Source organism: Schistocerca gregaria, chromosome 2, assembly GCF_023897955.1.
Source record: "Schistocerca gregaria isolate iqSchGreg1 chromosome 2, iqSchGreg1.2, whole genome shotgun sequence".
Lineage (NCBI taxonomy): Eukaryota > Metazoa > Arthropoda > Insecta > Orthoptera > Acrididae > Schistocerca > Schistocerca gregaria.
Genome location: NC_064921.1, coordinates 649,969,570 through 649,981,909, shown reverse-complemented (window position 1 = coordinate 649,981,909; position 12,340 = coordinate 649,969,570). Strand labels below are relative to the sequence as shown.

General features: G+C 41.0%; 1 protein-coding gene across 1 annotated transcript in view; it reads right to left on the bottom strand.

Moving 5' to 3' along the window:
- Positions 1 to 12,340, bottom strand: part of LOC126335917 (Down syndrome cell adhesion molecule-like protein Dscam2) — a 935,428-nt gene that overhangs the window by 33,619 nt on the left and 889,469 nt on the right. The window contains exon 29 of the mRNA XM_049999390.1: positions 1,616 to 1,792. Coding sequence (XP_049855347.1) covers positions 1,616 to 1,792 — 177 coding nt within the window. The remainder of the gene's footprint in view (positions 1 to 1,615; positions 1,793 to 12,340) is intronic.

Below are 12,340 nucleotides of genomic sequence, written 5' to 3'. Positions count from 1 at the left end.
GCTGGATGTGGTCTACAGCTGCAAAGTTGTCTTGCATATTTGCAACGTTTTGCACTGTTTCACATCCATGGCTGTCTCCATATAATAGAACCCAGCCCTCCTTGTGTTTCTGATTGTCATCGTTTCTTCTGTTTTTCTCTAGGGATGATTTCTTGCATGTACTTTTACAGATTCCATTTCCTTGGACGGGTTGTTTATGTCCAGTTTCATGTTTTGATGTTTTGCACATGAGTTTGGGACTTGGTGTTTTCCAAACTTATCGCTGACAGTCCTTTTTTTTTTTTCTCCCCTGCTTGATGGGTTACTTCTAGTCTGCATGGTCTGAACTTGTTCTTGTTTCACTATTTCATCAAGAATTTGAAACCTGTTTTGAGTAATGATGGCAGGAAAGCTTTCCTTGGATTTTAGTTTAGGCCTACAGTTGTTCATCAGGCACTGTTGTTCAAATTCACACGCCTTCTTACTTAAGAGAGTAACTTCAGCCTTTAGGCCCTGGATTTCATTTACCATATCGCCAACTAGTCCAAATAATTCACACCTACAGTCACAAATCTTTGCTTTATGGTAGTTATCTGAGTTCTTAATGCAGCACTGACTACAGTTCCAGCATGTTATAAAATCATTATTTTCTTTCACAGATGAGTCCACTTTTGGTACATCGAAAATGATAAAAATTTTTTGAGCATCCAATATTTATCAAGTAATGAAATCATGTGGCAATACATTACTTTTCCTATAATATCCTGTATGCTAGAAAGAAAGAAGACTGGTGGATAATTGTTGATGTCTTTTACATCTCCTCTTTTGAAACCTCAGCAATTTTCAAAATATCTGGGAAACAGCCTGTCTTTGGGGAACTGTTAATTACAACATAAAGTGGAATTAACAACTTCTAAATAAATAAGAAGCAAAGAGGTCATTCATTAATACAATCACATTTATTGGTGTTCTCAAAAAGTGTGATGATTCCATTTTCTTCCATGATGTTGTAGCAACTGGCAAAATTGTCTCTGTTATGGTATGATGCCTAGTTTGAATCTAAAGAGCAAGAGCATCTAACTCATCATTCACAGTGGCTAACAAAGACAACTTGAATAGAAAGCTGGAATGATCAAGCAGAAAACCTGGAACTATATATTCTATGAACCACATGATAAAAACTTAAAAATCTCAATCCCACTCTTCTTACTCTCTCAAAATCATGGTCGCCTTTCCTGTAGTGACTTGTGCTTCTAGGTGATCAAATGAAAGAAATTATATTACATTTCTCTGCATGTAACAATGACTGAAACAAGAACATTGGTAACAAGGCTGAAATATAAACAAATTTAAAACTATTGTTAAGAGTTTTAAATTTGTAGCTCTCACAATTTTCTGAAGTTCTTTCATCACAATAAACATGTGGAACAGAATAGACACATAATGACACAATGAAAGAAGGAAAAGGTACCGGATCAGAAGACACACAAGACATAAGAAATGATTTAAAAGCCAGTCATTCCATAAAATATTTTCCTTGTATTATTTAGTTTTTAATCAGTTCCTATGTATTGTGTCTCTCTTTATGCAGGGCTTTAAGGAACTTATCTCTGATAACAATTAAATTATTTCTTACCTCCATATTTATTCGCTTGAAACATTTCCTGTTTTTTCCTCATGTACAAGAAAAATCCAGCACCAGAAACAACTATGATTACTAAGGCAGCCACTGTTGGTATTATTATTCCTAAATCATTCAGTAAACTACCTTGCCCATAACCAGAGTGAACAATTAGCTCTGGAGCAACAATAGCTGAAACAAGGAGACAAAATTTAGAATGATGCTATGTAAACAGAAATTAGTTTACAGGAAACTAAAATGAATTTTAAGCCATTGTTTCAGGATGACTTCTGTAGCTGAACAGCTAGCATCACTGTCTTCAGCGCAGGAGGATTTGAGTTTGATTGCCAGTATCCTCTCGGAGTTTTTCTATGGTAAGGGGGGTCTGTAATGGGTTCACTCAGCCTTTTGAGGGCAGGAACTGCTTGAATGAAGAAGCAGTGGCACCATCAGGATTTATCTGTTGGCATGTCCCATGATCATAGATTGCTCCTCACATTGCCTTGTGAGCAGCAGACAGCCAGTCAGAACAGGCCTAGGGCCTAATTCATGGCTGGTGTTTCCATTTACAAGTACAATATTGCTTCTGATTTAAGATATGAGACATCACATAAGAACAAATAAAATAAGTAAAAAAGCTGCAAATTGTATCTACATCTGCATCTATATCTGTAGTCTTCTAATCATTGTGAAGTGTATGGCAGAGGGAACTTCTCATTGTACCACTGATTGGGGCTTCTTCTTGAGTCAGTCATACTTGGAGCATGGGAAGAATGATTGCTTGAATTTCAATGTGCACCCTGTAATCTATATTTACATCTGTACTCTCCATTCTGTCTTATGGTATGAGGTGAAGGGTGCTTTGCATACTACTATTACTTTTCTCCTTTCATGCTCCAGACGCAAATGCTCCACGGGAAGAATGATTGTGGTAAGACTCCAAATGAGCTTCATTCTGACGGAGCACTGAGAAACCTAAGTAGAAATAAGACTCCTGAACAGACAATTTTCTCTCAGAACTGTTGAGATCCTTTGGAGTACATAGCCTGGCACAAATATCCTACTTCTTATGGAAGATAAATGAGAGAGGCAAAACACTGTCAAGTCTTAGGAAGGATGTAATAATTATAATTCCAAAGAAGGCAGCTTCTGGGAGTGTGAATTTTTACAAGGTCATCAGTTTAATAAGTGACAGTTGCAAAATAGTGACACATATTATTTAAAAATAATGGAAATAGTTGTAAAAGTGGTTTCAACTCTTCTAGAATAGTGATTTTAACATCATAGACTGGCATAGTGGTGCAAGAGAGTATGTTTTCAAAGATGCAGAATTGGAGACATTTCTGAGTGAAGGCTCGAGTTAAACTCAAGAAGAACTGGCATGATTAGTGGGAGTGACACAGCAAGCCATTTTAAAATGTCTCAAGGCTATGGGCATGATTCAGAAAGAATGATCTTGGGTCCCGTGTGAGCTGAAACCAAGAGAGGCTGAACAGCATTGGTGTGTTTGTGAACAGTTGCTTCAGAGGCGAAAATGGAATGGATTTCTGCATCACATTGTGACTGGGGATGAAACATGGGTTCATTACAATAACACTAAATGCAAAAAATCATGGGGATATCCTTGTCATGCTTCTACATCGATGGTCAAAACATGTATTCACCGCTCCAAGATCATGCTCTGCATTTGGTGGGATCAGCTTGGCGTTGTGTACTATGAGGTGTTAAAACCAATTGAAACAATCATAGGTGCTCATTATCGAACACAATTGAAGTGTCTGAGCAGAGCATTAAAAGACAAATGGCTGCAATACAGCAAGAGGCACGATAAAGTGATTTTGCAGTATGACAACGCTCGAGCCCACATTGCAAAAGAGGTCAATATATACTTAGAAATGTTAAAATGGGAAGTCCTACCCCACCTGCTATATTCTCCAGACATTGCTCCCTCTGACTATCACCTGTTTAGATCAATGGCGTATGGCCTGGCTGACGAACACTTCCGATCTCATAAAGAAGTCACAAATTGGATCGATTCATGGATCGCTTCAAAAGATGAACAATTTTTTCAACTCAGGATTCATACACTGCCCAAAAAATGGGAGGAAGTAAGTGGCCAAGGTGCTCCATCCTCAGTTAATGTTACAGTGAATAAAAACAGGGCTCAGAGTGCAGGTAAAGGCAAAGATAAAGATAAAACATTTCAGTCATGTTGTACACGATGTGTGCTTCAGAATAAATTGTGGCAGTTTTGTCCACAGTGATTTTCTACTCATGATAGGAAAGCATGTCCTTCTCTTGAAGCAAAGTGTTTCTCATGTGGTAAGCAAAGTCATAACCAGACCATCTGTTTAAAGCACCACCAGCTCAAGTATCTGTCTACTGCACAGCCATCATCTGGCTATCAGCAGGTTAATGTCATCATGACCACTACAGCAGGTACAAATGAAGTCTCATTTTTCTGCTTCACAAAAATCTTCTCCTGTAGTCCACAGCAATGGAACAAACTTTTTGTCAATTAAGAGTGGCTAGCAGTTTAGTTTCAATTAGACACAGATGCATCTGTTTTCCTAATCAATAAAGACACCTAGCATATGATCACAAAAGCTACTTATAATTTGTCTGATTATAATGGACATGAAACACCAATGTAGGTGTGTGCAGTTTGGCAGCAATTTTTGTGACTTATAAAGTATGATTCATTCCATATACTTTTTTCTAGAAACAGTGGCTTGGACTTGTTTGGTTTGTTCAGCCTGTGCATACAAGATTACATGTTACAAATCAGTGTTTCAGTGCCTCATATCCATGTTTCTGACTTTTACAACAAGTATAGTGAACTTTTTGAAGCAGGATTAGGAAGGGCTAAGGAATTCAAGGTGCACATTACTGTTAAAGATAATGCACAACCCAAATTTTATTGTGCGAGGCCTGTCCCCCATGCTCTGTGTCAGCAGACTGCAAAGAAACTACAGTGATGGGTTGATATAATCTGTTTCTGTAATCTAGTGGGTGGCCCCTGGTAATTATTAAAAAACAATAAGGGGAAAAAATGAAATGATTGTGTGGCATTGTTGACTGGAGACCCCATCTAGGGAAGTTCAGCTGCCGAGTGCATGTCTTATTTCAGTCAACATTACATTGGGTGACTTGCGTGTCAGTGATGAGGATGAAATTATGATGAAGACAACACAACACCTAGTCCACGAGTGGAGAAAATCTCCAACCAGGCTGGGAATCAAACCCAGCTCCGCTGCATGGGAGGCAAGCATGTTACCACTCAGTTAAGCAGGTGGACAGCAAACAGGAGGTTTACATCTTTGCATTACTTTCAAAGAAACAGTAAACCCAGAAAATATCATGGGTTCTTTTCTTCTCCTGCAACTGGAGGAGCTGGCCGTGGTGGCCAAGCGGTTCTAGACGCGTCAGTCCGGAACCGCGCGGCTGCTATGGTTGCAGGTTCGAATCCTGCCTCAGGCATGGATGTGTGTGATGTTCTTAGGTTAGTTAGGTTTAAGTAGTTCTAAGTTCTAGGGGACTGATGACCTCAGATGTCAAGTCCCATAGTGCTCAGACCCATTTTGCAACTGGAGGAATTAATGCACAGAGTGGGACAGGGCAGATAATTTTCAAAGACTGATTTATACATGACATATTTACAGTTACCAATGGAAAGCGGTCCAGGTAATATTTTGTGATCAGTGCTCATATGGGATTGTTTCAGTTTCAAAGACTACTTCTCACAAGTGCTTCTTCTTACTATTCTTCAACATTTCCTGGAACAATTAACAGCTAAAGTTCCTTCATGTATGAACTATCTGGGTGATATTGTTACAGGTCACATGCCTGCTGAACGTTTGGCAAATGTAGAGTGTTCATTTCAAGTTCTTGCCAAGGCTAGCTTGAAGTGTAACAAGGAAAAGGACTTGAATATTTAGAACATGTCATAAATTCAAAGGGTATTTGTCCTGCTCATCCACACTTGGCTGTGATTAAAGATTTGCTGGTGCACCATAATGTCAAGGAGCTAGAAGCTCTTATGGGGAAATTAATTTATTACATTAAGTTTATTGCTCAAACTGCACATATTGCTGTTCTGCTGAATCAGTTGTGCCAGAAAGTTGTTCCCTTTATGTGATCCTCAGAATGTCAGTATACATTTCATCAGTTAAAGGACACTTTGTTATGTCATTGTTGTCTCAATCATTTTCATCCAGCTAGGGCTGCTGTGTTAGCTGTGAATGCATCTTCTTATGGGATTGGAACAGTGCTTTCCCATAGAACTAGTATGCCTGATAGGCCCACTGCTTTTGACTTGAAAGCTCTGAACAGTATTCAGTGCAATTATAGTCAACTTGATAAAGAGGTGGTCATGATTGTTTACGATGTTAACAAGTTCCACCAATATTTGTATGATCAAAAGTTCTATTTGATTACCGATCATTGTCCTTTAGTGGCTTTGTTAAGTCCTTCCAAGCTTGCCCCATAAACAGCACAGGAATTGCAATGCTGACTCTGCTACTGTCTAATTTTCGAATGAGTTGTAGTACAGGCTCACTGTAAAACATTTGAACACTGACTTGTTGTTTTAGTTACTAATTAATACCAACACAATGTTTGATTCATCTGAGGACTCATTTTATCAGATTCACACTCAAGATTTAGATATTCTTTAAAGATTTTCTCTTGACTTTCAGCATATTGCTGGAGCACCAGCCTAGGACTCAGCTCCTTGTGTAGTTTTGCAATAAGTGTGCCGTGGATGGTCATATAGTTTGAAAGAAATTCTCCAACCAATGGCACATCGCTACTTTTTCCATTGCAATGCATGGTCTGTATGGTCCGGTGTTCTGATACTACATACAAAGAATGATGATGCACAGGTTGTGATTACTCACTCTTTACAGCAGGAAATTTTGTCTTCATTGCAAGAAGGTCACTGGGTATAATTCACATGAAGCAACTCACTGGCACCACTTTACTTGCTATTTCCAATTACTGTATCAATGTCAACATCATTTACCAGTCATGGCTGGACAGACTGCATCACATCTTAGCAATCAAATATTAAAACTGCTAAGATAACAGACAAGAAGCACAGCACAGCACTGATGCTATAAACAATGGTTATAAACAACACTTTAAGCTCTTAAATGTTTCCAGTTTGTGGCCTCATGTGTGATCATACCTTATTGATCAGTCTACATTCCTATTTGTAGAGAAAAATTCATTTACTGAATATAGAGGCTGTTGATTGAAGACGCGTATCAGTCTAGCTCTAAACATCCTCTGTGGTGATGTCTAGACTTCCATTGGAAGGTGGTTGAACATCCTCAGGGCTGCTGTGGGAAAACTTTCCAGTGTCTGACTTAGGCAATAACTTGGAATATCAGTGTCACCCTTATTTCATGTGTTGTAGTTGTGGGTCTTTTGTCTCTTGCAGAAGGATCCTTGACTTTCCTTTATACAGACAAGAGAGTTGAAAACATACTGGCTGAATATTGTCACTTAACCAACTGCTTGAAAGTGGATCTTCTGTGGTTGTATTTCTTACTGGAAGATATTATTCTTACAACCTTCCATTGTAGGATCAATACATTTTTGCTTCCAGTAAAATGTCCCCACAGCAGCAATCCATGTATGATGTGGCTGTGGAACAGTGTATATTATATTGTGATTAAGTGCTGATCTGTTAGCAGACATTTGAGCTTCCTGAGGAGATAAATTACACTTGAGAGATTAGAACACACACATGCAGTGTATTCAGTCCTTGTCAACTTACTGTCAGTTGTAATTCCCAGGAGTTTGACACAGTTAACATTTTCTATGGGCCCACAGTCACCCAAGCTGCATAATATGTTCTGGAATTTCATTTTTTTTGCTATGAACCACTTTTTAGCTACTTCAAACAAAATTTCAGCATCCATTAGTACCTCAGCTGGATTTATACCCTTAATCATTAACTCTGTATCATCTACAAATAGCAGAGTATGACCATCACAACCTAAGTTATTGACAAATCTTCAGAATAGCATAGGGTCAAGCACAGAGCCCTGCAGTGCACCTTGTTCAAGTGCCATTTCACGAGACATCACTCCCTGGACACAAACACTCTGATGCCAATTTCTAAGATAAGATGACTGAATCTCAAAAATGACACCTTTCATAACATGACATTTTAATTTCTCCAGCAACATCTTATGAGAGATGCAATCAAATGCCTTGCTTAGATCACCAAGGATTAAAGCCATGCAGTTGCTTTTCTTCAAACAATTCCATTATTTCTGTTATTACATCAAGCTTTTCAGTAAATGTAGATTTCCCTTTTCTAAATTCATTCACTGTTGCCTTTGAAATAACACAAGAATTGGTTCTTCATTACAGTTTCAATTACTTTTGCTACTATAGATGTTACACAAATTCTTCTAAAGCTCGATGGACTGCTAGAATCACCTTTTTTATTCGCTGGTACTGTCTTTGCCAGTTTTAAGAAGTCTGGGAAAGTATCAACCTCAAGGTATAGCAGGACATGGATGTGCAAATTCAGCAAATGACTTCTTGTTACACAGCTTGTGCAGAGCATCAGTCTGCACTGCCACAACAGTTTTTCCAGTGGCCATGTCTGTGCAGACTGCTGCAATGCTTGCACATTGATTTTGCAAATCCATTCTGGAACACACAAGTGTTGTTGGTGGTAGACACAACAGTAAATTTCCATCTGTATATCTCTGTAACATTCACCACTACTGCTGCTACTGTATCAGCCCAATTTCCAACAGTGCTGAGTCATGGCATGCATCATGTAACTACTGCTCCTCTTTAACCCTCAGTCAAACAGTAAAGCTGAATTGCTTCATTTGAATGTGCAAGAGTCATATGGAGAAACTCCATTCCTCCACACATGAGAGCAAGCCTTAAAGATTTTTCTTTCCTCCTACCACTCTTTGCTACATTGTGGGAAGTTTCCAGCAGAAGTATTACACAGCCATTGTCACTGTACCCTGTTACACCTTATGTGGCCACTGTAGAAACAGTTTACTCTGCCAGTCAAGCTGGAGGACAAAGTTGTCTTGAAAGGTTTTGACAAGAAACAGTACTGAGAGCATGGTTTCATCATACAAGTATGGGGTCATTTGTCTTAAATTGTTCTAGGTTCCTCTGGCTGCATTGGCATAAACAGAATAATGTGCAGCACTCTAGTATCAGTGATTCTGCTGCAGAATGCTTCCCCACAGAACAGATTGCATTGGGGACTACAACAGTCACCATCTCCAACTCTCTAGCTGTTGCAGTCAGCACCACACAGAACAGTGCAGAAGGAGATTGATATCGCACTGCCATTAATGGTCCTGCAACCAGACTTGACATACCTTCAGGTGCCACCTCCAGACAACCACCATGACACTCCTGGAGTTCTACATTCTGTCATTTTGGCCACAGCATCTGTGTTCCTCATCTACACTCCTGGAAATTGAAATAAGAACACCGTGAATTCATTGTCCCAGGAAGGGGAAACTTTATTGACACATTCCTGGGGTCAGATACATCACATGATCACACTGACAGAACCACAGGCACATAGACACAGGCAACAGAGCATGCACAATGTCGGCACTAGTACAGTGTATATCCACCTTTCGCAGCAATGCAGGCTGCTATTCTCCCATGGAGATGATCGTAGAGATGCTGGATGTAGTCTTCTGGAATGGCTTGCCATGCCATTTCCACCTGGCGCCTCAGTTGGACCAGCGTTCGTGCTGGACGTGCAGACCGCGTGAGACGACGCTTCATCCAGTCCCAAACATGCTCAATGGGGGACAGATCCGGAGATCTTGCTGGCCAGGGTAGTTGACTTACACCTTCTAGAGCACGTTGGGTGGCACGGGATACATGCGGATGTGCATTGTCCTGTTGGAACAGCAAGTTCACTTGCCGGTCTAGGAATGGTAGAACGATGGGTTCGATGACGGTTTGGATGTACCGTGCACTATTCAGTGTCCCCTTGACGATCACCAGAGGTGTACGGCCATTGTAGGAGATCGCTCCCCACACCATGATGCCGGGTGTTGGCCCTGTGTGCCTCGGTCGTATGCAGTCCTGATTGTGGCACTCACCTGCACGGCGCCAAACACGCATACGACCATCATTGGCACCAAGGCAGAAGCGACTCACATCGCTGAAGATGACACGTCTCCATTCGTCCCTCCATTCACGCCTGTCGCGACACCACTGGAGGCGGGCTGCATGATGTTGGGGCGTGAGCGGAAGACGGCCTAATGGTGTGCGGGAGCGTAGCCCAGCTTCATGGAGATGGTTGCGAATGGTCCTCGCTGATACCCCAGGAGCAACAGTGTCCCTAATTTGCTGGGAAGTGGCGGTGCGGTCCCCTATGGTGGTCTTGGCGTGCATCCGTGCGTCGCTGCGGTCCGGTCCCAGGTCGAGGGGCACGTGCACCTTCCGCCGACCACTGGCGACAACATCGATGTACTGTGGAGACCTCACGCCCCACGTGTTGAGCAATTCGGCGGTACGTCCTCCCGGCCTCCCGCATGCCTACTATATGCCCTCGCTCAAAGTCCGTCAACTGCACATACGGTTCACGTCCACGCTGTCGCGGCATGCTACCAGTGTTAAAGACTACGATGGAGCTCCGTATGCTATGGCAAACTGGCTGACACTGACGGCGGCGTTGCACAAATGCTGCGCAGCTAGCGCCATTCGATGGCCAACACCGCGGTTCCTGGTGTGTCCGCTGTGCCGTGCGTGTGATCATTGCTTGTACAGCCCTCCCGCAGTGTCCGGAGCAAGTATGGTGGGTCTGACACACCGGTGTCAATGTGTTCTTTTTTCCATTTCCAGGAGTGTATATCCACATTCAGGCTGCCCCTCCCCATCCCCCACCATCATCAAGCAATTCAGCACTGCATGATAATGGTGCGGAGATTTGTAGGGGAGGAAGATAGTGTCATCCAAAGAGAGAGGTCTTATGGCAAAGTTAGTACCTCACAACATAACTGCAAGCTAAAGACAGTCACTGCCAGACATGACCACAAACGAGAGATGTTGATGAAGACATGCCCTCAAGAGATTCCACATGCTGCTGTTGCTGGAAGTCTACTTAAGTCAGAGCACAGCATTGCTTGCCAATTCTGATAGCTGACTCTGATATCAGCCTCATTGTATTTCAGATCCTAGCAGCAAATTCATGTCATTAGTCATTGTGCTCTGAGAGTACACCATCCCTCATATGGACACAGATGTTTTCCAAAGTTAAGTATCTGTTATTAAAGTGTTTTACTGAAATTGATCTTATGTTAATTATATGTTGTAGAAGCTACTCTTCCCCTCCAGAGGTTATAACATTAGAAGTCATCCAGGCTTGCTGCAACACAAAAAATCATCTGATACAAAATCTGAGAAAGTGATAAACAGTGACCCCCCACCCCCAGAACTGAACAATGGATTTGTGCCTGAAACTACCCCAGACTTCATAAAGGTTTTAGTTACAAACAGCTGAAATAAATTCACTGAACTGAAAGGTTTCCAAGGGTAAGAGTAAACAATTACTTCTGATGGGGAATCTGAATGTCCTGAAGAATGTACATCACAAGATCCAGAGTTTCTTCGAAATACACCATCAACTGATGATGCACAAAAATTGTCTCAAGTGATCTCATTAGAGATTTGGAGCTGTCTAAAGCTAAGGCTGAGATTTTAGCATCAAGATTGCAGCAGTGCAATTTTCTGGAAAGCAATGTAAATGGTTCATTCTGCAACAAAAGAGAGCAACCATTCACTCCTTTTTTAACATGCAAGATAGTCTTGTGCCATGTGTAGGCATAAATGGTCTAATAATGGCTCTCAGAATTAATTACAACCCTGATGAATGGAGACTCTATATTGATTCATCAAAGGTGAGCTTAAAAGCAGTGCTTTTACATATTGGGAATGAGCTTCCTTCCATTCCGGTTGGGCATAGTATGCATATGAAAGATTCATACCAAAACATGAAAATTTTACTAGAAACCATCAATTATAATGACTCTCAGTGGCAGATTTGTGGTGACTTGAAAGTGGTTGCACTGCTGTTAGGTATGTAGTTATGGTATACTAAATATTTCTGCTTTCTCCATACATAGAATAGCAGAGCTCTTGCATCTCATAACAATAAACATGAATGACCCACCAGAAAATCTCTTCAACTAGGTATAAAGAACATTAAGAGTGAACCTCTAGTAGACCCTAAAAGATTCTGCTCCCACCCTTGCACATCAAGTTGGGTCTCATGAAAGACTTTGTTAAGGGAATGAACATAGATGGTGATGCATTTAAGTACTTAAGGCAAAAATTTCCTCACTTAAGTGATGCCAAAGTAAAGGAGGGCACCTTTGTAGGCCCACACATTTGAGAGCTTTTTGGAGGCCATACTTTTGATGGAATCATACAAGGTGATGAGAAGCATGCATGGGAATGTTTTAAGACAGTCTATCTGCAGTTCATAGGGAACAAACAACCAATAAATTACAAGGAGATTGTAGATAACATGTTGTCATCTTATGAAAAACTTGGTCCAGCATGTCACTGAAAATGCATTTCTTACATAGTCATCTTAACTTCTTCCTCAAAGATTGTTGTGCAGTAAATGATGGACATGGGAGCAATTTCACAAAGATATTGACACATTTGAGAAGAGATGTACTGGAAAGTGGAGCCCTACTCTTTTAGCAGACTACTGCTATA